The following is a 27,628-nucleotide window of genomic DNA, read 5'->3' as shown; positions in this document are numbered from 1 at the left end:
GAACCCAAGTATCATGGATTTCAAAATAGCTTTGTAGATTTTTCTACAAAGTTTGGTACAAAGTTAATGAATCAGAGCTTTAAATAGCAATCGTTTATTTATTAACAGATGTTTACTTAGTGCTGACTATGTACCTGATTTGCACATAATTCGCACAAAAAGCTTATGAGGCAGGTATCTTTATTTTCCCCATTTTGAAAATACAAAAAGTGAAGTAATGACAGCTTAAGCCTTTTACCCAGTATCACACAACTCACAGGTGGAGAACTGGAATTGTAATCCAGATAGTCTGGCTCTACAGTCTATGCTCTTAACATACTATTGAGATGTCAGGAGGCAAAAGAAAATTAATAAATAGAGAACCATAGCTAGGAAGTGAAATCTTTCCAAGACAAAGAGACCTAACCCGTATACCTAGGCTTCCTCCATCTAGTTCTTAACCAGTTTTCCATTTAAATTTTCTGAGTGGGGCAACAGCCCTTCCTCTGCTCTAGCTAGGAGTATACCAGCTCTATAGAAAATATCCATCCAAACAAGAAAGGCAAAGTGAGGAATAATTCTGTAAAACTCAGTTATAGTGTCATCAATCCTTCTTTACCAGTTGAGGGCACAAAATCATATTGTATTATATTATTATTCAAATTATAGTAATTCTCAGATCCAATCTTCTAACAAAATCTTTTACTTACAAAGACCTCAAAATTTTCTTTGTTCTTCTACTGCTGCCTAGTGGCCTAGGAGAGAAAGTAAAATGTCCTCCACCCCCACCTTCCCCTGACTTCTCCCCTCTTCTCCCACACCCCCACTGTGCCTCCAAACCTAGCCAATGTATACAATGTTGACTAGGCATACCTGTCACTTGGTCTGGATTCTTAGCTCAGGTGGAGACCCAAGGCAAACCAGGGAAAGAAAGTCATTTGATGCGAGTACTATTCACTAAAGCTTTTGGCTCCATTGTGGGGCACCTCACCCCTGATCCACACCAAAGCAAGAAAGTAGGCTTAGGCAGTCAATGTTGTAGCTCTTTAATGACAAGGTGGGACACACTCACTGACTGTTAAAGCAGGTCTGGGGCTGCAAGGCATTCTAAAACTGCCTTTCGACCATCCAACAGTAGATGCAGTTTCCAATCCACAAGTTTTATCTCTTCTTTCTTCACAATGATCATTTCTTAGTAGCATCATTACTCTTCCCCACCTCTAGACAATGTCAAATCTTTTCCAATCAGTTCCAACGTGTGAATTCTATTTTGTATGAATATAAAAGGCACTAAGGCATTGATTTTTTTCTTCCTATGTGGTCTGCTTTATATAAAAATGAACTCTTCTCCTTTATATACAAGCGCTTTATATACAAAGGAACTCTTCCCCTAAGATACGTAGAGCTTACAGGATATGTAACCTTTAAGCTCTATGTATCAGGGATATGGATGAAAGCTTGTAGAATTCCAACCAGAATCATGATTCTGGATTTGTAAAAATATACAGTTTTTATTCACAACTGGTTCTTCCTCATTCATAACCCCTAAGTCACATTTTCTCTGGGGGCAACTGTGTGCACATATGTGCATTCCTATAACTATAGACCATTCAGGCAATATTCCCAGAACACAGGTAGGATGTCTGACTGCCCCAAATGTAAATGTCTGATTTCATGTCTAAAATCCGGAAACACCAGCTCCTCTTAAATGGAATTTTCTTTATTAAAACAAAACATTAAAGTTTCACTTCAACAGGGATTCCATTTTACAAAGAAATGCTGAAATAAAATACCTGGTGAGACTCATCACCTTTTAACTTTGCTTAATTCATTCACTCAACAAACATATTGCTGCTGGGTTCTTTACTAATCTTTAGGGCTGCAAAGATGAACAATAAACTGTCTTTCAAGGAGCACACAGCCTAGGGAAGAAGATAAATAGGTACATGAAATTCAATGTGATAAATGTAGGGATAGAGATATTAACTACTGTTATTTAGTCAATAGAAGTGTTAACTACCCTAGTTCAGGGAAATCGAAGAAGAGAACATCTATTTTTCTTTTAAATAGTTAAAAATTACTGAATAAATTTAGGCTTTTAAAGCTGACATATTCACCATCCGGGTTGAACAGATATAAACATTATTGTCATATTAAACAGATATAAACATTATTGTCATATTTGCTTTGTATTTTTGATGGATATATTATATGTTTATTTAAAGTCCCTTTTGATCTCTTTAAAATATTTTCTCCCTGCTTCATCAGGATTGACCTTTATAATGGATTTGGTGTTCCCACTTTCCATTCATATATTTACATATTGTACCATACACTTATAGCTCTAAACAATATGTGATATAGATATATGTGATATAACTCTGTGTGTTTTTATCTCCTATAATCTATAAATAGTATCAGACTGTACTTAAGTTTCTACATATTGCTTCTACACTCAGCATTTTGCTTTTTGGGATCTATTCATAGTGCTAACTATGGGCTAATGCATTGGTTTTAATTTTTATATAAAAATATTCTAAGATACGAGTCTACCATTTTTATTTATCTTTTCTTACATTAAAGAATATTCTGGTTGTTTCTCATTTTTTGCTCTGACAAATGATGTTGCAATGAACATTCTTTTAAGAATAAGACAGATAAAAAGGATAAAAAGGTTCATTTGTGCATATGTACATATGTGCATGTGAGTGCATGTGTATGTGTATACGTATATGTGTATGACACACCCAGCAGAAAAGACAAAAAGCGCTAAACTTTATGCAGGATATAAATGGTGGTTTGGTGATCCTGACACATAAAACATAAGGCCGAGGACGCCGAAAGATGTCACTGGACAGACCATGAGTGGCTGCTTCATGTGGTACAAAGTAGCCTTGACTTTCCCTTTGAGGCTGATGAGGAACACTGAAGAGTAAATAAAATGGATTTTAAAATATAAATTTTTTAAATGGACCCAAGACTTGAACTATTTTAGAGTCAAATTTTACAAAAATGATACCAGGTTGGATGGGTGATGAATCTGAGTGAGAATCAAGAAGAGAGTAGTTGAATGTCCATGCTGCCAAGTAAGATCCAGCGTGATGGGGGAATGGGTTTAGGTGACAATGCAATGAAGTCTGTTCTGGATATGCAGTTTTAGAGCAGTTAATTCTCAAACCTGGCTTCACATTAGACTCATTTGGAAGAACATTTGATATATCCCAATCCTCAGCCTTTACTGCCATGAAAAACTCATCACCCCAGATCAATTAATGTGAATCTTTTTTCTGTGAACTCTGCAGAGAAGTAATTAATGTGAATATAATATGAATCTCTGAGGGTTGTTTGCAGGCATCAGTTCCCTTTGGAATTCTAATGTGTATTCACAATTGACAACTACTGATTAAGAGCAGTGTGTGTGTGTGTGTGTGTGTGTGTGTGTGTGTATGTATGTGTGTGTGTGAGAGAGAGAGAGACAGAGAGAGACTATCCAGCAAACTATTAGATGTGTGAGTCTAAAGATCAATGAAAAGGGTGGGGTCAATATTAGGTTGATGCTAAAACAAAAAATCCAATAAGAAAACTTCTGGAGAGAGTCTCAAATGAGAAGATCCATCATATACATGGAGAACCCTGTGGAACATCAAGCTGATGTGTCTGATGAAGTAAGAGGACTTTATTAGGAAACAGAAAAGGAACATTTAGAAAAATAAGAAGCAAAGCAATTAAGTCACCACTAACAAAGAGAAAGTCATCAACAGTGACTCATAATCCAATACGTAAGAATGGAAAAGTATTTGTTGTATTTTATAATTAGGAGGTCACTAATGATTTCATTATGAAGTGGTTCACTGGAGTGGTGAGTTCAGAAATCAGAGTGCAATTGAAGAGGAATTAAAGGTCAGGAAGTGAAAATGGCAAGTTTATTTTGAGAATTTTGTACAATACAGGGAGGAGAGAAATCAAATTGTGTCCAAAGTAGAGCTGAGTTCAAAGAGGAGCTATTAGGGAGGACTGTAAAAGATGCAGGTGCTAGAGTGTCTGACTAATAAACTAATAAGCAAGACGTGGAGAGGATGCAGGATGCCAGTTCAAGGCCCCAGGTAAATGAGCTGATCTTGAACAGGGGGAAGAACCAACTATTCTAAAACTCGAGGAAGAAAGTGAGGGTAATTACACAGCATTCTACTTTTCTAGACAAAATACTAGTAGTTTAATTGTAACTTGAGAGAGACTCCTTTATTTTCTACCTCAGGGGAAATGATTAATCAAAAATAGGTCTTTTTCTTTCTGAATAGACTATGCCATCCCTTATTTCACATAAAGTGGTTGGCTGCAGCTGTCACTATGACTAGGGCTATTAATGGCTTGTGCTATTTTCACTTCTGTGTTGGCTAAGTAAGCACCCTTTTTGTTATTTCAGAATCAGAAATGTTAAGAAGGAATATAAAGGAAAGTCTGGAAAAGTGGAAGCATTGAAAGGTAAAGAAAAACATTGAAACATTTCATTCTTTCACTTATTTCTTTATTATAAAAAAGGGAAACAATTCGATGTGAAAAAATTTGAAGCATATAGATAAGCAAAAGAAAAAAGAATGCAAATAACCCAATGCTATCACTTGGACATTAATCATGATTAAGAATACACTGTAAAATTCTTCCAGATATTGCATGGATCTATTAATTTATAAAAATGGTATACAATGAAAGATGCAATTTATCTTTGCTTTTAAAGATTAATCTGCTATGAACGATATTTTATATATTGTCACTGTGAGGAAAGAACATCTAAACTGAAATCTGATAAAGGTTTTATACTAGCTGGTGAATTTACATAGTTTATATGTACTGGTGAGGTTAACTGAAGCAAGATGAATAAAACCATTGACTATGAATTAAATTTCACAAGCCAATATCCTATTACAAACATAATTTATCATTTGAAATGAAAAAACACATTTTGATACAAAATATTCTAACATACAGTTTTCTATAACAGACATTTAAGCAAATATCAAAGTGAGTAGCTACATTTCATGGAGGTCAATTTGCTTTATTAAAAATGATTTTTAGGAAGAATAAAAATGATTTTTATAAAAGAAGCCTTAAAAGCTGAAAAAGAAGAGCCATGAACCTTCCAGAAGTGGAGAGTTCTCCAACCATTGTGTTTATATTGCATGTTTTTTGTACTAAATGCAGCATCCTTTAATTAAGTCTTATTCATTACTTTTAGATTAGGTCTTTGAGAATTTAATGTATTTGTATGAGCAATTTTATTCTCTCTCTAGGTTTTTCTCATCAAATACCATCTAGATCTGCGATTTCGTTCTTTAATTTTAGCTCAGGATATATTGAAATAATTTTAAATCAATTACTTAAAGTTTTGGAACACATTTTGAACTACCTTTGCACTCCATCAAGTCATGAACTTCTTTTTGTCTAAACAGAAAACGTCTTTAAGCATTTTGTTCATTTTAAAAATAGCAGCACCTTAAAAAATTAAAAGCATTGGACATCAATACATTAAAAATGTGAATATAAATTCAAACCAAGTGTAGCTGCTCTTTGGGAAACCAGGGAAGTGGTTGCATTCCCTTAGCCTCCTCTTCCTTCCTCATGGAGTTAGTTTCTGGAGCACATCTGCAGCACATTTGGGACACACTTTTGAAATCTTTTATCTATGGCCTATTTTTCAGAAGCCAAATAGCATTCCATTATATGGATACCGGGATTAACTTATTAACACACCAATGTATGAGATCCAGTTTGTTTCCAATTTTTAGTGTAATAAAAAATACTAGAATGAACAGCCTTGTTCAGTCTTTGTAAATGTCGTAAATTGTTTCTTGAATATAAATTTCTAGAAGCAGAATTATTCAAAGGAAGCATACTTTCAAGATTCTTGATTCATATTTCAAATTATTTCCCGTGAGAATTATAAAAAGTCATACTCCCAGAAGCAATACATAATGAATAGTAATGACAATGACAACAATAGCAATAAACACTTAGATTTCATTGAGGACTTGGTATGTGCTGGAAACTATGCTAAGTGACTTACATGTACCATTTTACATTTCGGCCTGTGAAAGACATATTAATACATCTCTCACTTTGCAGATGAGAAAACTGAGGCTTCTATTTTATTTTTCCAGTTACTATGTGTCAGTCCCAACAGCCAGTATCACTTCCCTCTTACCCTGGAAAACACTGTATACTTTCCATTTAAAAATTACAGGCCAGGCATGGTGACTCATCCCTGTAAATCCCAAAGTGGGTGAATTGCTTGAACTCAGGAGTTTGAATCCAGCCTGGGCAACATGGCGAAACCCTGTCTCTACTAAAAATACAAAAATTAGCCAAGTGTGGTGGCGTGGGCCGATAGTCTCAGCTAGAGGGGGCTGACATGGGAGAATTGCCTAAGCGTGGGAGATTGAGGCTGCAGTGAGCTGTGATTACTCCACTTGCTCCACTGCACTCCAGTCTAGGTGGCAGAATGAGATCCTGTCACAAAAAAAAAAAAAAAAAAAAAAAAAAAAAAAAAAAAAAAAAAAAATTTACAAACATACAATTTGTTAATTTATTTGTTTAGTTGTCCCAAAATTATTCATTAAATAAACCATCTTTTTAATAAGTTTGAAAGGTCATTTGATTACTCTCTATTTTTATATTTACTTTGGTCCACACTAGACTTCTATTCTGTTCCATTGGTCACTATATCCTGCACCAGTGACATATTATTTTAATTATTACAGTTTTGTCACATATTATTTTGGCAGTTAGGAAAATATTGAACATTGTGTATTTTAAAGTATTGAAATGCTGAGAAATACACCACTAAACTAAATAGCCTTGTTCTATATTGGGACCAGACTGGTCTAATGCCCCTCAGTTTATACTGTTAATAATTTGTTAACAATTTGTTCTAATAATTTGTTCTAAAAATAGGCTTGCTGTTTGACATATATGAAGGTCAAATCACGGCAATTCTGGGTCACAGTGGAGCTGGCAAATCTTCACTGCTAAATATTCTTAATGGATTGTCTGTTCCAACAGAAGGTGAGCAAGAAGAAATTTCTCAAAGGCAAGATGTCTTATAATAAAATGAGGTCAAGCATATGCCTTTCATTTTAAATTTTAAATTTGATGGCTTAAGAGAAATAATGTTTATCTAAAGTTGTTTCCAAGAGCTACATAATTTTGAATATGCTTCATATTTCTGCAATATTTATAAAATTATTTTATTTATTCCATCGTGTGATATTTCCGGGTAAATGTGCAGTTCTACAAGCATATGTTTGTGTCAGGAATAATTAGTAGTTGTTCACAAATTGTGTTCACAAATGTGCAGTTCTGTAAGCATATATTTATGTCAAGAATAATTAGTAGTTGTTCACAAATCATTTTAGACATTTGTGAATATATGCCAATATTTTCTTAAATGAAATCTATGAATATTAATAAAATGTATTATCTTGCCAATTTTATTTTTAACTTCCATTCTTAGGATCAGTTACCATCTATAATAAAAATCTCTCTGAAATGCAAGACTTGGAGGAAATCAGAAAGATAACTGGTGTCTGTCCTCAATTCAATGTTCAATTTGACATACTCACCGTGAAGGAAAACCTCAGCCTGTTTGCTAAAATAAAAGGGATTCATCCACAGGAAGTGGAACAAGAGGTAGGAGGGCATGCTTGGATTAACTGACCTGCCAACCACTTACCAAATTAAATCATGACCGCAGAATTCTCTTCAATGATTTATATGCCTTGTTATGAATAAAATTTAGGCAAAGAGGTCCCATAACAAATATCGACTGCTTTAATGAGCGGTTAAAATAGCATAATATGAACCATTTTGGATTTTAAAAGTTGTATATTTTCTCATATAGGTACAACGAATATTACTGGAATTGGACATGCAAAACATTCAAGATAACCTTGCCAAACATTTAAGTGAAGGACAGAAAAGAAAGCTGACTTTTGGGATTGCCATTTTAGGAGATCCTCAAGTAAGTTAGATTATGCATGGGGAAGGATGCAGGTTGAATGTCTGCAAAATGTCAAGTTCTTTTACCACTAAAGGTGATAGAGCTTTCATTGTAATGTATCAAGAGAGAGCCTGCTATGTTTAACTATAAATAGAAATATGTTGGAGAAAAATGACTGGATGGTTATTATTTTATGGTATTTATTGTTTTTCATGCTATCATCTGGATGTAGTTAATATGAGAGACATATTTTATGTATCTTCATTCTCTGTAGATTTTGCTCTTAGATGAACCAACTACTGGATTGGATCCTTTTTCCAGAGATCAAGTGTGGAGCCTCCTGAGAGAGCATAGAGCAGATCATGTGATCCTTTTCAGTACCCAGTCCATGGATGAGGCTGACATCCTGGCTGGTAATTGTTGGTTTTATCTCAGTATTACCATGATGCAATTGGGGAATTTAGAAGCGAAGTCTATTCCCAGGGTAAGAGCCCTGCTCTCACGATGGCAATGTTCTTACATTCCATAGCAGTCAGGAGGATGACAGGAATCTAGTTCCACTGTGGAATTCCTTTCTGGTTGTACATTTGCTAGGTAGTGACAAATAATGAAAAATTCTGATTGCCCATTTTTTTTTTAGGTCAGCTATCAATTAATTTAAACATTCAAATCTTCTTTTATATATACTTAGCTGAAAAATAGTCACTCATTTTTTAGCATCAGAGTATACAGTATACCATGTAATTTATGTGGTTTTTTTTTTCAGACAGTGTTGGAAGGTGCAGATAGACTGGTGTTCATGAGCTTATTTTTAATTTAATTTATTTGTATAAATTTAATGAGTACAAATACAGTTTTGTTACATGGATATATTATGTAGTGGTGAAGTCTGGGCTTTTGGTGTATTCATCACCAATTAATGTACATTGTACCGATTAAATAGTTTCTCATTCCCCATCCGCCTCTGACTCTTCCACACTTCCGAGTCGTCAGTGTCTATTATTCCATACTGTATGTCCATGTATACCCATTATTTAGCCCCCACTTATAAATGAGAACATGCAGTATTTGACTTTCTGTTGCTCTGTTGTTTCACTTATGATAATAGACTCCAGTTCCATCCATGTTGCTGCAAAAGACATGGTTTCATTCTTTTTTATGGTTGAATAATATCATGAGTTCATTTTAAATGCATCAATTTTAATGTGTATTTCAAATGTTAAAATGCACACTAGATCTAGTTATACCCTGTTGAATACGTCTCCTTTGCACTTCTGAGCATTGGCTCCTCATCTTTCTTTACTAGAGAAGGAAGAAATGAATGACTCCGAATGTCTTTTCTCACTTGATTTCTTTCATTCAGATAGAAAAGTGATCATGTCCAATGGGAGACTGAAGTGTGCAGGTTCTTCTATCTTTTTGAAAAGAAGGTGGGGTCTTGGATATCACCTAAGGTAAAGGCTTTGGGAATAGATTGGATTTATGTGTTTTCAATACTGGTATATGAAAAAGTTGGACAATTATGAAACAGAACTGGCCTCATGCTTCATCTCTACCAAACTGGATTGATCAGTGTTTCCTGAATACTTTTCCTACTTTCCTTCCTCCTGTGTCTTTACAATGTTAATCGCTGGCAACATTTCAACATGATAAACCAAGCCTGACTTTTCACAGCAGGTCTACTTCATGTGCCATTTTTCCAGGTAGCTGTTCTGTGTAGCCTAAACCTCTACCTTCTTCCTACTGTCATTTTCCTTAGCCGATCCGTATAATTCTGGAATGTGTTTTCATTCTTTCATAGGGCAAAAAGGCAAATAATTTCAGAAGCCAGTATCAACAAGGAGAAATCTAGGGGCAGAGAGTAATGATAACTGTGGCTAACAAAAAAGTGTATATATTAGTCTGTTCTCATGCTGCTAATGACATACCTGAGACTGGGTAATATATAAAGGAAAGAGGTTTAATTGACTCACAGTTCAGCGTGGCTGACTAGGTCTCAGGAAACTTACAATCATGGCAGAAGGGAAAGCAAACACACCCTTCTTCACATGGTGACAGCAAGGAGAAATGCAGAGTGAAGGCAGGGAAAAGCCCCTTATAAAACCATCATATCTCATGAGAACTCACTATCATGAGAATAGCATGAGGGTCACCACCCCTATGATTCAGTTACCTCCCACCGGGTCCCTCCTATGACATGTAGGAATTATGGGAACTACAATTCAAGATGACATTTGGGTGGGGACACAGCCAAACCATATCAGTGTATATCCAGGCTAAAATATTGTTTAAAAAAACTCTATGGTCAAACAAAGCATGCATGTGGGCCAGATTTTCTCTACTAGCTAATGATATGGTCTGGTATAATAATTATTTTCCCTAAGAGGTCTCTTCTTCCTAACATTTTCACCTTCCTCCATTTATCTGTAACTATACATATAAAACTCTCTATCGTTTAATTTACATTATATATTTGTTTGTATATTTGTAATTATACATTACAATGTATAATTGTACTTATACATTTTCTGAGCTTATACATTTTCTATATATAGATTACAAAATGTTCAAACTGATAGATTACTATCATGTTATAATTTACTCATCTTTTTGTTTCATAAAGCCAAGCAAAGTAGTGCTCCACAGCTAGGTGTTCAGTTAAAGCTCTTCTTTTGTGGTAGTGGTGGAGAAAATGCAAATGACTTGTCTTTTCTTTTAAATATTAGTTTACATAGGAATGAAATATGTAATCCAGAACAAATAACATCCTTCATTACTCATCACATCCCCGACGCTAAATTAAAAACAAAAAACAAAGAAAAGCTTGTATATACTTTGCCATTGGAAAGGACAAACATATTTCCAGGTAACTCAACTATGATTACATTACATGAAATTTGGGAAAAAAATGTTCACTTTATTATTATAGTAACTTTCTTTGTCTAATTAATTTAGACTTTTTCTTAGTTTTGGCCACCTGAGAAGCAGAACTCGAGAGGAAGGATTGAGTGCCATTGATTTATTGGGTAGTTGCTTCCTTGAAGCACCAGCAGATAATGGGGACAGGTGAGAGGGAAGGGAAGGCAGCCAGGGAAGTCTGAATTCTGGAGCAGATTACTGTGGTAGACAATTGAGGTGCAATGCCCATGGAAGGGAAATAAATGAAATAAGTGGGTTCAGCGTTTTGTCACCAGAGGGGTGAGTAAGCTGGGGTTCTTACCCACTGTTCCCCATCCATTGTTGATTAAGGGATGCCTACGAGAGCATTAACTTTCTCATCCATCTGGCTTACTCTGAACATGAGCTTAGAATACTTCCAAGTACAGAAAAAGGACCTCAGGCAGGTGCTTTTAATAAGTAGATTTACCGTGTCCAGGTGAATCCAGAAGAGATGTTGGTGGGGCAGAAAGGTTTCTGCTACAAGTTTCTCTTTGTAAGGTAGCCCCCCATTATTCACAAGGAATAGATAGTTCCAAGATCTCCAGTTCACGCCTGAAACCGTGAATAGAACCAAACCTAATTGCCATCGATCCGAAAACATTTCTGTTCATGTCTTCCACCTACACATTGAATGCCTTTTCCATCTTAACTAAGCACTTAACAGGCATTGTGGCTGTAACTTTTGCAGTTTGAGGTGCAACCGCAAAAGTAGCATGAATTTCTTTTGCCTTCTTCACAATTTCACAGACAGAAGATTTATTCTTACATTAGATCTTAGCATCAGCCTAAGATTTTTTTTTTTTTCCTTGTTGAGAACTTTCACCTCTTCACTTACAGAAAGCATTTTATGGCTTTTCTTTGACATATCCAAATTGCCAGCATCATTACTCTTGCACTTTGGGAGCCTTATTAGGTAAAATAGGGGTGCCTTGTACTGCAATAGCATGACAGTTGCTCTAATATCCCAGAGGGCTACTAAGTGACAGGCGGGTATAGCATGGTTCTGCTGGACAGGGGATGATGCATGTCCTGAGCCTGAGCAAGATGGAGTGGGATGGTGAAGGATTTCATCACGCTACTTACAAGGGCACACAACTGAAAACTTATGAATTATTTCTCGAATTTTCCATTTTATGTTTTTAGACAGCAGTTGACGGTGGATAATTGAAACTGTGAAAAATGAAACTGTGGATAAGGCAGGATATCTCTATTTTAATTGTGCATGTGTTATTTTGCAGAGAAAAACAACTTACGTAGTCTACGAAAGTGTTCAACCCTCGGTTCCCTGCCAACTGGGTAGCACCACCCATTCAGACTTTGTTTGATAAGCAATCCTAAAGATTACTAGCTCTTTGTGTAATGTTTTCTACATGTTAGGCACTGTTCTAATGGTTTCATATATATTAACTCCTTTAGTTCTCACAACTGGTTTTTTCTATGAGATGGGTGCTATAACTTGCCCTATCTTACAAATGAGGAAATGTATTTCAGTGTCTTTTGATTTAAACAGCTTCCCTTTGGTTTAAACATTTAGTTTGTTAAAGGTATAACTCCCTATATACCTGCCTTAATAAGCTCTTTTACATAATTCCGTTTCATTAGGCAAATATACAGGAATTCCCAGATTTTAGCTTCACTCCCCGGTGTGGCAGCTCTCTATGTCCCTGCAGTAGCATAGAAGATGGTGTTCTTCTCAGATCAGTGGACTATGCCATGTTATTTTGTTCTTGGACTAAGGCCCTGTGAGGTGCAACTGGTCCACTTTCATGTTTGGTCAGAGAAGGAGAATAAGGATTTATATGTTGGTACCACTACTGGAATATATTACTTTGCCAGAGTTACTTTGTTGACCTCCCAGCCCATGGCAGCCTCTTTACACAGACCCAAGGCCTCTGCTAGTCGAATGGCATGCTTATATCCTTTTCAGGACATGGGACTCCCAGGTCCCTTGCTGCCGTGTGCAGGTCATAGGGAAACACAGTGTATGCTACAGTCTCATCCACCTAGAGCCTCTCAATAATGTCATTGGCCCATCCTCCCACCCAAAGTAGAAAGTAGCATCTAAGAGTCTTCTAGAATCCTGCCATCTCATCCAAGTATCTCCATGAAAGAATTAGCCAATAAATGTGTACTGGGAAAGTATTATATAAAAGGCACTGCTCCAGCAACTAGAAATACCACAGCCTACATCTAACTAGATAGGGAAAGGCAGACACACAAAATATACAAATTTTTCAACAATTGTACACTAAAATAATAAACAAGGCCAGTGAGTTAGAGTAATGACTGGTGTCTGGCTGAGGTTTACATAGAGTGGCCACTGAGGGCCACAAGAAGAAAATGGTCAAGAACACTCCAAGTCGAGGGGAAAGGAGGATGTCTGGAGGGCAATGAGTGAGAGAGCAGAATGGCAAATGGAGGTGGGTAAGGTTGTATGGATAGATGGAGACAGGCTCTTTCGGAGCTTCAGAGGTTGTGTTATTGACTTTGATTTTTATTTTAAATGCATTGAGAAACCATTGAAAGACTTATACAGAAAGAAGACCCAGAATATAGGTAGAGATATACGTGGGTTTGTAGTGTGGAGGTGAGAAGATAATGGTCTTTCTGATTGTTCAGATTTCTGCAGAGAAATCTACAGGAAGCTCATAAACTGAGAATGGAAGATGAAGTGAGACAGTTTGAGGATGGAGGAAGAGGTCTTCCTTAGTTATTTCAGAGAAGGAGAGGATTCTCATGAAATTTTGCTTTTGACTACTGTGATACTCCAAAGACATAATTTTCTTAACAATATTATGTATCATCTTTTAAATAAGTATTAATTTACTTGGTTTAGTTCTCGATGTGGTTTTTCAAAGTATCTATTCATATTTTTTGCCTTAGATCTTTTCAGTAATCTGGATAAGTGTTCTGACCAGGGAGTGACAGGTTATGACATTTCCATGTCAACTCTAAATGAAATCTTTATGAAACTGGAAGGACAGTCAACTATCGAACAAGGTAAAGCCATTTGTGTAATTCACAGAAAACCAATTCCCAAATGATCATGTGTCAATTTAGTATTTATTATTTCTTGTGGGTGATTCACACTGAGAAATGTGATTTCATTCCAAATTTGGCTCTGCCATTTGAAATGGGCTGTCATTATTTCTTAGTATCATTACTACGACTGATCACAGATCCCTTCATGGAGTCTACCAAGTTTCCTTTCGGAAACTATTTCCTATCCTCAGATGTTCCCTGCTTCTTAGATACCTTCAGGCTGTGAAAGGCTCTTAATTAGGGGAATGAGGTCTGAACAGATTTTTTTTTAAGATAAAAATTGCTCTTATCTTGTTAATATACAAAATTCCACTAAGGTCTTAGTGGGGAGAATTCTCAGCATCCACTCTTGTATATTTTAATGGGTGATAATAATCATTGTCATTATGGAGCTCCTCTTATGCTTAATGTATGGATATACATTGATATATATGCCTTCAACATTATCTTCCTATAATAACCTTTCCAGGAAGTGTCATTGGCATTGGTTTACAAATGAGAAAATCAGACCTGTGAGCAGTTAAGTGATTTTCCCCGATCACAGATGTAAGACTTATGTACAGATCTGGCAGTTCAGAGCTGATGATCTTTCCCCTATACTACTAAATGATTGACACCTTAGTAGTAGATATTTAGGTGGTAATGATTGGATATTTTTATGCAGAAGATTTCTTAAAAATCCCTCCAAGTAATGATATTCTTGGGAATTTCTTTGCTTTTCAAATATTGGGCACAATGAAATCACCATTTTTGTGAATTATTCTTTTGGTATGAATTCAGCATATTTTCTCACTGAGTATAGAATATGGGCATCATAACATGCTTCTTATATTGTTTGCACTGTAACCACAAGCAATCTAAAACTTTATTTGATTTAAACTTTTACTTTTTTTATCACCATTGGCAATTACAAACTTAACTACAGGAAGAAAATATAGATGGCAGTGGTGAAGTATAAACTTAATAAATATTGAAAAACGATGTCTAAATAATTCCTTTGAATTGGTTATAAAAATAAAACAAATGTAAAACCTTTTTTTTTTTTTTTTTTTTGAGACAGAATCTCACTCTGTCTCCTAGGCCAGAGTGCAGCGGCACAATCTCGGCTCACAGCAACCTCTGCCTCCCAGGTTCAAGCGATTCTCCTACCTCAGCCTCCTGAGGAGCTGGGATTACAGGCGCCCGCCACCAGGCCCGGCTAAGTTTTGTATTTTTGGTAGAGACAGGATTTCGCCATGTTGACCAGGCTGGTCTTGAAATCCTGACCTCAGGTGATCTGCCCACCTCAGCCTTCCAGAGTGCTGGGATTACAGGCGTAAGCCACCACGCCTGGCCATGTAATACTGTTTTTAGTATTACTAAGGAAAATCTGTGATGCCTCCAGGATGGCATTAATATTATAATATGTGTGTTTGTGTGTATGTGTATATAGATTTCAAACAAGTGGAGATGATAAGAGACTCTGAAAGCCTCAATGAAATGGAGCTGGCTCACTCTTCCTTGTCTGAAATGCAGACAGCTGTGAGTGACATGCACCTCTGGAGAATGCAAGTCTTTGCCATGGCGCGGCTCCGTTTCTTAAAGTTAAAACGTCAAACGAAAGTGTTATTGACCCTGTGAGTAGCAGAGTACTGTGGTTTTGTTAGATCATGAGTTTCAAAAGAGGTTCAAACCAGAAGATAATTTTGAACACAGTATCTGATATTCCTGCCACGGGGTGGACAAATTCAGCATTTAAGTTTTCTGACAGTGGGAATACTTGAATGTTCACACTCGATTAGGCTTATACATGCAGGTGTGTTTTGTTTTCATGGTTTCATAACCTGGTATTTATATGGTAATGCCTTCTGGTACTGTGTAGCATGCTAGGGTATTACCTTCAGAATTTTAGTACCAAATCATGATAGGCATAAGGCAGGCTTGGCACTCAACAAATACTTGTGGAATGTCTTACTAAATAAATAAAATTCCTAGAGATTCATATGCTAATGTTTTTTTGTTGTTTAGATTATTGGTATTTGGAATCGCAATGTTCCCTTTGATTGTCGAAAATATAATGTATGCTATGTTAAATGAAAAGATCGATTGGGAATTTAAAACCGAATTGTATTTTCTGTCTCCTGGACAACTTCCCCAGGAACCCCGTACCAGCCTGTTGATCATCAATAACACAGGTGAAAAGAAAAATAACATTTAAATCCAGAAATAAGTTATTTTTATTGTTGAATAGCACAGGAGGAGGGGAAAGTAAATCATAAAAGAAAATGGGTATTTAAACTTCATTTATAGAAAACACCTAATGAGGAACAGTGCATATTTACTCTGATTTTGGAGATGCCAGGGATGATGAGGACAAGAGAAAAAGAACTTGGGTCACTGTATAACCTGGAAGAGTAAAGATGTCTATCTACCTGACTACCCTAAGCTATTACGTGACGAATACATTTCTATATTGGCGCACCCATTCTATTTTGAGATCACTTTGTTACACAGCAGCCTGACCTATACCACAAAGACAACGCATACTGGTCACCATGTGAAGATGGGCTATCTATCCCCCATGCCCCGTCATTAAGTACAAGATACAGGAAGACGCCTTATTTTGTTATCCCACACAATGGGTAGTTGGTTTTGTTTTTGTTTTGTTTTGAGACAGAGTCTTGCTCTGTTGCCCATGCTGGAGTGCAGTGGTGCGATCTCGGTTCAATGCAACCTCCACCTCCCAGGTTTAAGCAATTCTCCTGCCTCAGCCTCCTGAGTAGCTGGGATTACAGGCATGTGCCATCACGTCTGACTAATTTTTTTTCCTTGTAGTTTTAGTAGAAATGGGATTTTGCCATGTTGACCAGGCTGGTCTTGAACTCCTGGCCTCAAGTGATCTGCCCTCCTTGGCTTCCCAAAGTGCTGGGATTATAGATGTGAGCCACTGTGCCCAGCCGGTATATATATATATTTTTTTCTAACCACTTAATTAACTTTGAAGAAGGAACTTTTGTGTTAGTACCTCAGACGTTAAAAAAAAAAAAAAAAAATTACAGTAAGAGTCTTCCCTTGCCGAGTTCCTCACTCATTTGATTTTCCCATGGATTTGCGACTCAGGCCTGCAGTGTATGGTCTTTAAACAAAGATGGTCTTTTCCTTTCCGTTTCTCATTCTTCTTGTTTTCCATTTGGGTTTTGGAAAGTAAATTTTATTCACTTCACTACCTTAAATGCTAATTGTACGTTTAATTTCCGAGATCTAGAAAGGTTTCTTTACCTATGAGCTCATAAGATAAGTAAATCAGGTCTCTCTTTTCCTCTTTGGTCACTCTTGAGGACAGTGGACTTGTGTTAATTTATTTATTTTTTTGTCTCCGTACTTAGGTATTTTATGGTTTAAGTTGGAAGCTTCTGTGCCATTTTGTTCCTCTTTTCTCAAAATCTGACAATTATTGGTAACATGTTTATCTTTTAATGTGAGAATCCCTGTCTCCCTAGGTGGATGTGGGTCGGTATATGGCACTGCACCTCAAGTGACTGGAGGTGGAGTGGGGTGTGTGGCTGCTCAAGGTGTATGGAAAGCTTATTTTCTATGTGCATGTCCCTGTATCACTTGGTGGAGGGATCCTAATTCATCTAAGGTTTGGCCTTATTTTTCCAATCCCAGAGCCCGCTATAAACTCCCATTTCAAAGGCAAAATAAATAAATAAATAAATAAATAAATAAATAAAGTCCTTCTTATCCTCTTATTCATTCCATCTTGCCCGAATTATTGTCTGCAGTTACATCAGGTTTGCCCAGCTGTGCTCCTCAGATAATGTCTCTTAGTAAGTAAATATGGGACTCTTACCCTGAGGACAACTGCGGCTACTGTGTGTTCTGTGCCGAATGTGGGGAGGGGCCTGACAGGTCATCTTTTTTCAGGTATAGTTCACGACCCTGACTGTAGCTTCAGAGCCCACCTTACCCTCTTGCATTCATCCACTCTGAGTTCAGGTATCCTGGAAATTGGTTTTACCTTCAGTTGTTTGCTCCGGTGTGCTCTAGGCTGTGAATTTTTCTCAGCTCATATTTTGCAGTCAGACGTTCTCATCTGCTTTCTTCTTTAGGGTCATATCCAAAACCCTGATCTGATGATGACATCCTCTTTCACTTCCTAAGAAAGATTATATTTATACATTATACATGTATGTAATATGTATGTAAATGTTTAAAACAAAGTAAAACATATGTATGTGTTATACAGACACATATATATTTACTTGTCCATTCTTTGGAAGAAGAACAAGGGAGAGAGAAGAGTGTTATCATTGGCTGTTTTAGGCTGGACAATCTGAAGTACTCCTCATAAAATTATTGTATCTCCACAGATTATTCAATTCAAATGTTGTTGTTGTTGTTGTTGTTTACCAAAAAGTCATACAATAGAATTAGCTTATTTTTATGATTACATGTTAATTTGCATTAAACAGATTTATAAAGCGAATTCATTGTGGTATAAAATTTGCTAAATAGAAGATGGTAGAGTGTGGGTCAATATTATTACTGTGATACCCAAAGAAAGATATTTATACATAGTATTCCATAAATATTAACTTTAATCATGTGTATGATTTATTTTAAAAGTTTGATATGTGTTTTCTTACTTTTCTATGGCCTTCTCTTATTAACTTCATATTAGAATCAAATATTGAAGATTTTATAAAATCACTGAAGCATCAAAATATACTTTTGGAAGTAGATGACTTTGAAAACAGAAATGGTACTGATGGCCTCTCATACAATGGAGCGATCATAGTTTCCGGTAAACAAAAGGTATGTTTGCCTTTTTGCTTTTATGAAAATAAGCAAAAAGTACTACATTTTAGTTGTTTTAAAACTGCAGAAAATTAGTGCTAGTATACAGCAACTTGACTCAGAAAAACCATCTGGGTTGTTATTTAATAAACTGTGAAGTTTACCCAAGTTTTTGTAAAACATTTTCTATCTTAGCTTTGTTTTGAATTAGATAATTTTTACATTTGAAAGGATCTAAATTTAATTGTATTGTTTAAACTCAATAAAAATATTATAGCTTATAATTATCAATCAATATAATTATGGATCTAAGGAATTTTATTCAGTAGCTAACTACCTGAATAATGTTTATTTTTATATATTGAGAAAATACATTAGATACTATAATATCTACATGAAATCCCTGAGAAAAAATTATTCTCGATCTGCTACCTTAGCATATGTCAATTTGGGTAAAAGAATCAAGCCATAGAGATTCATCAGAGAACAAGACTATTGAAAATACTTTTTTTGAGACAGCGTCTTGCTCTGTTACCCAGGCTGGAGCGCAGTGCCACAATCTCGGCTCACTACACCTCTGCCTCCCAGGTTCAAGTGACTCTCCTGCCTCAGCCTCCAGAGTAGCTGGGACTATGGGCAGGCACCACCGTGCCCAGCTAGTTTTTGTATATTTGGTAGAGAGGGGGTTTCATCATGTTGGCCAGGCTAGTCTCAAACTCCTGACCTCGGGTGATCCTCCTGCCTTGGCCTCCCAAAATGCTAGGATTACAGGCCTAAGTCACCATGCTCGGCTTCAAAATATGTCTTAATCTTAAGAACCCTTCAGTCTTATTTGCATTCTAATAAAAGCAAGGGGCCTAATTAAGTGAAGCTACCTCTTTATTTCTTGCTACAAAGTAAACTTTTTAAAAAGAAAAGCCTTTGAAGATGTATTACTGAATTCAGTTCTGTGTAAACTAAATATGCTATAAAAAATGTAATGCCTTTGTGCCAGTTTTGGGAAATTACTTTGTCAGTTACTATGTTACCTACCTCACATATTTACTATATGAACTAGTGGTAAGATTTAAACAATAAACCTCCTAATAGATGCATGAACATTTTCCTAAACATGAAGTACATAAACATAAAGATTGCTTTAGGAAGTGGGAAAATGCTTCTTTGGCAGGGTAAGCATGAATATTTAATGAACTCCATGCTTATCTCCTGTCCAGAAGGCCAGCGTTCCTTTGCTGCTGCTGCTTTTTTTTTTTTTTTTTTTTTTTTTTTTTGAGACAGAGTCTCACTCTGTCGCCCAGACTGGAGTGCAGTGGTGTGAGATTGGCTCACTACAACCTTCACCTTCCGAGTTTAAGTGATTCTTCTGCCTCAGCCTCCCGAGTAGCTGGGATTATAGACATGTGCCACCACACCTGGCTAATTTTTGTATTTTGTAGTAAAGATGGAGTTTTGCTATGTTGGCCAGGCTGGTCTCGAACTCTTGACCTCAAGTGATCTGCCCGCCTTGGCCTCCCAAAGTGCTAAGATTACAGGTATGGGCCAGCATGGCCGATCTTCCTTTGCTTCTTCATCATAAACTGACAACGTCTCCTTGTCAGGGAGACTTTTAAACTCCACTAACTGAAATTTCCCCATCAGCAAATTGAAGACAAAATTATCTAAAATTAGTAATACTAATAAAAATTCATATTGATTGTATGCTGACTCCGTGCTAGCGCTTAATGCACATAAATAGAGTGTCATTTAAGCCCTGCAACAACCCATTTAGTATCTCCTTTTCATAGATGAGGAAGGTAAAGCTCAGAAAGTTTCGTTAACTTGAAGATGGACACACAGCAAGCATGTGGCACTGTTAGGATCTTTTATACATAAACCTTGCCTTTGTTCTTTAAGAATTTAGTATTAACATTATTTATTTGTTTCTGTTTTAAGGATTATAGATTTTCAGTTGTGTGTAATACCAAGAGATTGCACTGTTTTCCGATTCTTATGAATATTATCAGCAATGGGCTACTTCGAATGCTTAATCACACACAACATATTCGAATTGAGTCAAGTCCATTTCCTCTTGTAAGTATTGGATTTACTGAGTCTAAACAATTAAGAATTGGACAAATAGCCTATGTTTTCTCTCTTTAGCTTTTAAATATCTACAAGTGATTGTTAAGCCTGAAAATTATTATTTTGTCCTAATATTTTAAATGAGTTGTAGCAAACAAAACAGGATTTCTTTTTCTTGCCAAGTTATCAGATAATTATCATGAGGGAATACTTTTCAATATTTTGTCAGTCTTCTAGGGAATGTTTTGAAAAGTTGTATATACTTGATTGTGGAAGTGTATGAGAGAGAGAAACAGAAGCAAGAAAACACTGACTTGGAAATCAGGAGCACTTGTAACCCTGGTTACTTATAAATCTATTATAATTAGTTAGTGGACCCTCCATTGACTAAATGTGTAGTAGACAGACTAATATGAAGGGGAATCTGCCAGTTCTGAGGCTATCTGTTGATTTATTTCTTCACCTACTCATAGTTGCTCTATGTTGCGAGGGACAGGCTGCATTGGATTCTGTGTCAGTTGGCTGTAGTCTGGCTTCAGACAGTTTAGACACCAGAAAGCAGCGGTGGGAGACAGAAAAGCAGAGGACCCCCTACGCTGGGCTCCAGTCACATCACCTCCTTCTGTTGTTCCTGCAGCCCAGGAGCAACAATGGCTTGCTTCTCACTTCACCGTCCTTGTGGGATGCTCATCACCCACCTAACCATGTCATTAAGGAATTGCACTCTAAGTACTTAATGTAGTCACGGTTTTCTGGTTAGACCCTGCCTGATACCAACAGGGGTCTCTCAAAGCTGGCTCTAACTGTTTCACACCAAAAGTTTAAAACATCAAGAAGCAAGATTAGAAATGAAGCCATCCAAAGCGAAGTCCATTGTGTGACAAAAGTGTGAAGTTCAGTTTTGGCTTCACTGAATCAGTGAATCAGTGGTGCTGGGAGAATATGCAAGCGCAGATTTTCTGCAAGCCATGGGGACAATGGGGATGAAATATATAGTACTTGAGATGTTCGTGACAGACATATACCTCCGTGAGTTGAATATGAACAACTGATCACGTAAACGGGTCTGCTGCACAGGGTGACTTGAGGGAAGGGGTGTCTGAAGGGAATTCTCTAGAACGTGGAACCAGAGGAGTAGCAGAAAGAGACAGTGATTATCCTTCCAAAGAATACATCCACCCAGCTACTGAGATTTCCATCTCTGGGTTTGCTCAGAAAGACGTGCTGCTCAGGCCTGAATTATGTGTTCATCAGAAGTCCTAACTTCTGAATTATTAGCTTCCTAATACCATTGTGTTTGCTCAGGATGGAAATGGACTGAAGTCCATAGCCACTCTATTAGGAACCTGTTCCCCACTCCCACTTCCCCATGGCACACACCTTTCCTCCCTCATTCCTATGATGAAAAATGGATTTGCAGACATAGCCCTCAAAACCTTAAATAAAGTTAAAGAATTACAGAATTATTCTGAGACAGGCTTATGCGGCTATCCTTTAATTATATCCATGAGGTAGTCCTAGATGCTGCTTGAGTGTCCACTTGGCCTAGCCTCGAGTGGATGATGATTTGGGGGCAGTGATTTAAAGTTCCTTTCCCTGAAGTTAAGACAAGCAGCAACAAGTTTTCTTCTTAGTTCTGTGCTTCAGAACACATCCACCCAGCTACTGAGGTTTCCATCTCTGGGTTTGCTCAGAAAGACATGCTGCTCAGGCCTGAATTATGTGTTCATCAAAGGTCCTAACTTCTGAATTATTATGTTTGTGTTGTGGTAATAATGCATGATATAAAATTGACCATTTCAGCTGTTTGCAAGTGTACAGTTGAGTAGTAGTAAGTCTACTCACACTGTAGTGAAATGCGTCTCCAGAACTTTTCCGTCTTGCGGAATTGAAACTCGACGCCAATTAAACATTTCCCCCTCCCCCTATCCCCTAGAAACCACCATCCTACTTGGTTTCTATGAATATTACTAGTTTACATACCTTATATAAATGGAATATTTGTCTTTTGGTAACTGGTTGATTTCACTTAGCATGTTTTCCAAGTTCGTCTACGTTGTAGCATGTGACAGGATTTCCTTCCTTTTTTTTTTTTTTTTTTTTTTTTTGAGAAGGAGTTTTGCTCTTGTTGCCCAGGCTGGAGTGCAATGGGGTGATCTCTGCTCACTGCAACCTCCGCCCCCCGGATTCAAGCGATTCTCCTGCCTCAGCCTCCCAAGTAGCTGGGATTACAGGCATGCACCACGCCTGGCCGAATTTGTATTTTTAGTAGAGATAGGTTTCACCATGTTGGTCAGGCTGGTTCGGACTCCTGACCTCAGGTGATCCTTGTCAAGGTTGAATAGTATTCCATTGTTTGTATATACATACACATTTTGTTCGTCCATTAATTTGGACTTTTGGGTTACTTCCCCCTGTGAGTATTGTTGGTGTGAATATGAATGTGTGGGTGTCTCTTCGAGAGCTTGCTTTCAATTCTTTTGGAAATATCCCCAGAAATAGGTCCTAAATGACTTTTTGACTTCTCTTTGTTCTTTGAGTTGAAGATCAGAGTCATTTTCCTTCCCACCTCTGTGCATCGATGGTGATGAGCTACACGTTTACTTTGATTTTTCAACATTTCAAAAAAGTGCATTTTTGTGGCTATAATTATTTGTTTCATTTAACAAATATTCACTAGTTTAAGCTACGCTTTATATTTTCAGAGCCACATAGGACTCTGGACTGGGCTGCCGGATGGTTCCTTTTTCTTATTTTTGGTTCTATGTAGCATTTCTCCTTACTTCACCATGGGCAGCATCAGTGATTACAAGGTAAGAAAAAGCGGGGAGAAGAAGAAATTTCAGGAATTTCAGTATCTGTATTTTGAATGCTATGTGTTCAGAATGTTTTCTGAGAAAAACGTTTGAATGTATGTTTAATTTAGATATTGTAGCTAAACCTTATTCTTAGCAAGTCAGATAATTTACTTATAAAAACTCAAAATGCTTTTTTATTCCAATGTCACCTGAAAAGTACAATGATTTTTCAGAGACTCCAATTAGTCTAAACCTTCAAAGGGAAATATTATAAATCTTTTGGCCACATTATTTCCCAACCACAAGAAGGAAATCATTGATGTTGAAATTGAAGGCCAAATTTAAGACTTGAATTCCTTTTCCACTCTGGAAATTGCAATTTTATGTTATATTTGTATTTAATTATGCCCATTATTCAGACAAAACAGTTACATATATCAGTGTTCACCATCCTGACCTAGAAACTCTCCAAGATATTTAGGCAAAGGTAAATGTATTATGTCCTCCAGGTCACAAAATAATACATCTTTTTTTGAGATGGAGTCTCACTCTATTGCCCAGGCTTGAGTGCAGTGGCACAATCTCGGTTCACTGCAACCTCAGCCTCCTGGGTTCAAGCAGCTCTCCTGCCTCAGCCTCCTGAGTAGACAGGATTACAGGCTTGCACCACCACGCCCAACTAATTTTTGTATTTTTTGTAGAAATGGGCTTTCACCATGTTAGCCAGAATGGCCTCAATCTCCTGACCTTGTGATCCACCCACCTCAGCCTCCCAAAGTGCTGGTATTACAGGCTTGAGCCACCATGCTGGCCAATACTTCTTTTTATAGAGTTTAATGCCTTGAACATTATGAGGTTACTTTTCTATTCATTATGCAGGAGCTAAAGTAGTGTTGCGAGTCAAACCTATCACACTGTACTTTCTTTTTTTTTTTAAATAGACAACTTGTAAACCATGGAACTGGCTCTGTAAGCCTCAGGTTACTAAGCAGTATATGCATAATTTTTTTTTAATATTAGAAGATTAGATTTTATTTATCTTAAAATTTCTTCCAATGTGTTTGTGTTTATTTTAGATTTGCATTTTAATTGAATCTATATACATTTCTTTCTTTTTCTTTTTTAATCAGAAAAATGCTAAGTCCCAGCTATGGATTTCAGGCCTCTACACTTCTGCTTACTGGTGTGGGCAGGCACTAGTGGACGTCAGCTTCTTCATTTTAATTCTCCTTGCAATGTATTTAATTTTCTACATAGAAAACATGCAGTACCTTCTTATTACAAGCCAAATTATGTTTGCTTTGGTAAGTAACACAGTACATAAACCAAATTTCATAAAGTAATTAAGAATAAATTTTAACATTGTTATTTTATGTATTTAAGATGTTTTAATTCATATTTTCTAATAAACCAAAACATAAAACATGGAAAGTTTTATGTATGATATAAATGTGTTTTAGATATTTGTATGATAAAATGTATGATAAAATGTGTTTTAGAATTTGTAATCTAATTTTTTCCTCAGTAATATTTTATTTTTTGACTGTGTTATTATTTGTATTATCCTCAGGTTATAGTTACTCCCGGTTATGCAGCTTCTCTTGTCTTCTTGATATATATGATATCATTTATTTTTCGCAAAAGGAGAAAAAACAGTGCCCTTTGGTCATTTTACTTCTTTTTTGTAAGTACATATACATACATACAAATAGAAAAATAGAGTTATTTTTTAAACTTCCGATGTAATCTTAAATACAGATGTCTGCCTTAAGCAGTAGGGAAAATTAATAATACTTTAAAATTGTACCATAGAAAAGAGAGGGAAGTGCAACACTGTTACTGAATCAATAATATTTCTAAAGAAATCAGGTGCTACCCATTGAACAGAAGTTATGGAGAATCTTACAGAAGACCTGACGTCTAAAACATCCTGTTGAGTTTATGTCTCCTTCAGAATACAGGGCTTCCTGCCAACACTAGAAAATTGGCTTCCTGACAGTTGACAGTACAACCCATCTCTACGGTCTTCAAGAAGGCCTCTTTTAACCTTAGCTGCTGATAGTTTCAGATACCAAAGATGTTTTATACTTATGCCAGGTTACTTATTAGTATAAAAGTAAAGAGCTTGTCCAAGATCACGGAAAACGTTGCTGGAAATGTTTGCTGAAACTCTAAAGACACCAGAGTGCCTTGGGTCCTACACTTCAGGCCTCCACTAACTGATATCCTCAACTGGTGATTGAATGTCTGTCTGGAAAACAGCTCTCAACTCTTGGAATGGGAATCTTGAACCCATTAGAAGAACCCAACCAAAGATCATCTGTAAGAAATGATATATTTAATATTAGATCGGTGCAAAAGCAATTGTGTTTTTTTTGCTATTTAAAGTAATGTCAAAACTGCAATTGCTTTTGCACCAACCTATATCACCCGCTGACTTCTATAAGAAATGAGTCTGGGACTCTTTTGGCCAGCAGGTAGCTATTGTTCCTTCTCAGTGGACAGCACTTGGGTTTGACTTCTCTGGGTTGTATTTCTTTGTATTCAGCAAGTAGTGTCTATAACTATATCTTTCACCACCATCAGCACAATCCAGTGGAAGTACAGAAGCTACAGAAAGAACATTAGGGTTACCTTACTCAGGCTTTCAGGCAGCCATGAGGATTTGGTGCACCAAAGGTCTTTCCATTTATCCTTTCCATGGAGACTATTTTTTATTCAGCCAACAGACTTACTGTCAAGTCCAGGGTTATCCCAGGTGCTAGATCAGATGTCTGTAGAAGAGAGTCTTACTGACACTCAGTTGGTTTCTTTTCAGCCAGCACTCTTGCATCTGTCTGGCAAAGATGAACAAAGAATTCACATTCATTCTTTGTGTTTGCCAGTAGTTTTAGCTCTGAATGAAGTCTACCTTGGAGGTGATAGCCAAGAAATGTCAGGGTTATTGTCCAACATGGTTGCACTTGGGTCTGCTCCTGCCAGCCTGAGTGATGCTGCCGGTGCCCTAGTGAGTGCCCCTCATAGACACTCTTTCAGCAGCTTGTGCTTCAGTCCTAGGTAAACAGCGTACTAGAATCATGGTTCCTTCTGTGGCTTTTGCCACTCTCTGTGTTGACCCTTATTACACAGAAATCATTACAAACTGGAACAAATGCACATCTAGATGGACACATTTTTTTGCTTTGTGCCTCATGAAATAGTTGCCCCTGGTTACCGTATACTCACAACTTATCCCAGTTTGTATAGAGCTGGAAATTTTTCAGACAAGGGAGCATTCAACATCAGTGGTAGAAACATACCTCAGCCCTTGCCTTTTAGCTTTTAGTGGAGAAGCTGATCTGATTTGATTTCCTCACGGCTGCAGGCTCTGTAGTGATGCTTTGGGTTGGAAAACATCATAGACAAGATTTTCTCAGCCAAGTTCCAGGAGTTCAAACCTGCGCATCAATTCCATAGACTGTGACAGACCTTCTAGAACTTAATATGCCAGAATCTTCCAAAACAATAAGTTTCATCTCTAGACTTAGAAAGCAGAAACCATTTTCCCATTGTGGAGTAAGGAGTGAGAGTCCAGTGAGAGCAATTTTCCTTCACAACACAGCAGAAGGCAGAATCTGCATTATCATATTATGAATTTGCCTTGTATATATGGCAGCAAGTGAATAGATGAACAAAAGAAGAAATTTAACTTTGTTGTTTCTAAAGTAAGATGATAATGCAGAACTGCTTCTTAGGCTTGTGGACTAAGGTGGTGATTAAGGTGTTCTCACTGTGATTTGAAAAAAATTGTCACAAATAAAAGATCACAGCAGAAAATGACACTGAAAAACACTGTATTTTTAAAATCAAAACACATATATGTATGATTGCATGCCTTTTATCCTTTGCTGCCATTTATGCTTAAGTTGTTATGGATTCGGATAAGGCAAGACAATATTCCAGAGGCAAGGTATGTTTTGTAAAATAAAGACTGTCCAAAATGTAAAAACAAAATTACACCGCAGTGTAATAGTAAAATATGTATTTGTGTATTTGT

The 27,628-nt window shown here is 36.8% G+C and overlaps 1 protein-coding gene and 1 long non-coding RNA gene across 3 annotated transcripts in view; one reads left to right on the top strand and one right to left on the bottom strand.

Moving 5' to 3' along the window:
* Positions 1-27,628, top strand: part of LOC105469060 (ATP binding cassette subfamily A member 6) — a 63,857-nt gene that overhangs the window by 17,832 nt on the left and 18,397 nt on the right. For both annotated transcript variants that reach the window (XM_011719629.3, XM_011719631.2), the window contains 15 exons: positions 4,403-4,461; positions 6,928-7,038; positions 7,487-7,662; positions 7,874-7,993; positions 8,247-8,385; positions 9,336-9,426; positions 10,699-10,838; positions 13,796-13,912; positions 15,387-15,570; positions 15,962-16,128; positions 18,618-18,751; positions 20,666-20,803; positions 23,500-23,607; positions 24,723-24,896; positions 25,163-25,276. In XM_011719629.3, coding sequence (XP_011717931.2) covers positions 4,403-4,461; positions 6,928-7,038; positions 7,487-7,662; positions 7,874-7,993; positions 8,247-8,385; positions 9,336-9,426; positions 10,699-10,838; positions 13,796-13,912; positions 15,387-15,570; positions 15,962-16,128; positions 18,618-18,751; positions 20,666-20,803; positions 23,500-23,607; positions 24,723-24,896; positions 25,163-25,276 — 1,972 coding nt within the window. The remainder of the gene's footprint in view (positions 1-4,402; positions 4,462-6,927; positions 7,039-7,486; positions 7,663-7,873; positions 7,994-8,246; positions 8,386-9,335; positions 9,427-10,698; positions 10,839-13,795; positions 13,913-15,386; positions 15,571-15,961; positions 16,129-18,617; positions 18,752-20,665; positions 20,804-23,499; positions 23,608-24,722; positions 24,897-25,162; positions 25,277-27,628) is intronic.
* LOC139359675 (uncharacterized) lies at positions 1,766-27,029 on the bottom strand. The gene is made up of 3 exons (XR_011615963.1): positions 26,892-27,029; positions 17,955-18,092; positions 1,766-1,901 (listed from the first exon to the last, which is right to left on the bottom strand). It is a non-coding gene; the product is annotated as an uncharacterized lncRNA (long non-coding RNA).

The sequence above is a fragment of the Macaca nemestrina genome, chromosome 17 (genome assembly GCF_043159975.1).
Source record: "Macaca nemestrina isolate mMacNem1 chromosome 17, mMacNem.hap1, whole genome shotgun sequence".
Classification (NCBI taxonomy): domain Eukaryota; kingdom Metazoa; phylum Chordata; class Mammalia; order Primates; family Cercopithecidae; genus Macaca; species Macaca nemestrina.
This window is presented reverse-complemented; position numbering and strand designations above follow the sequence as displayed.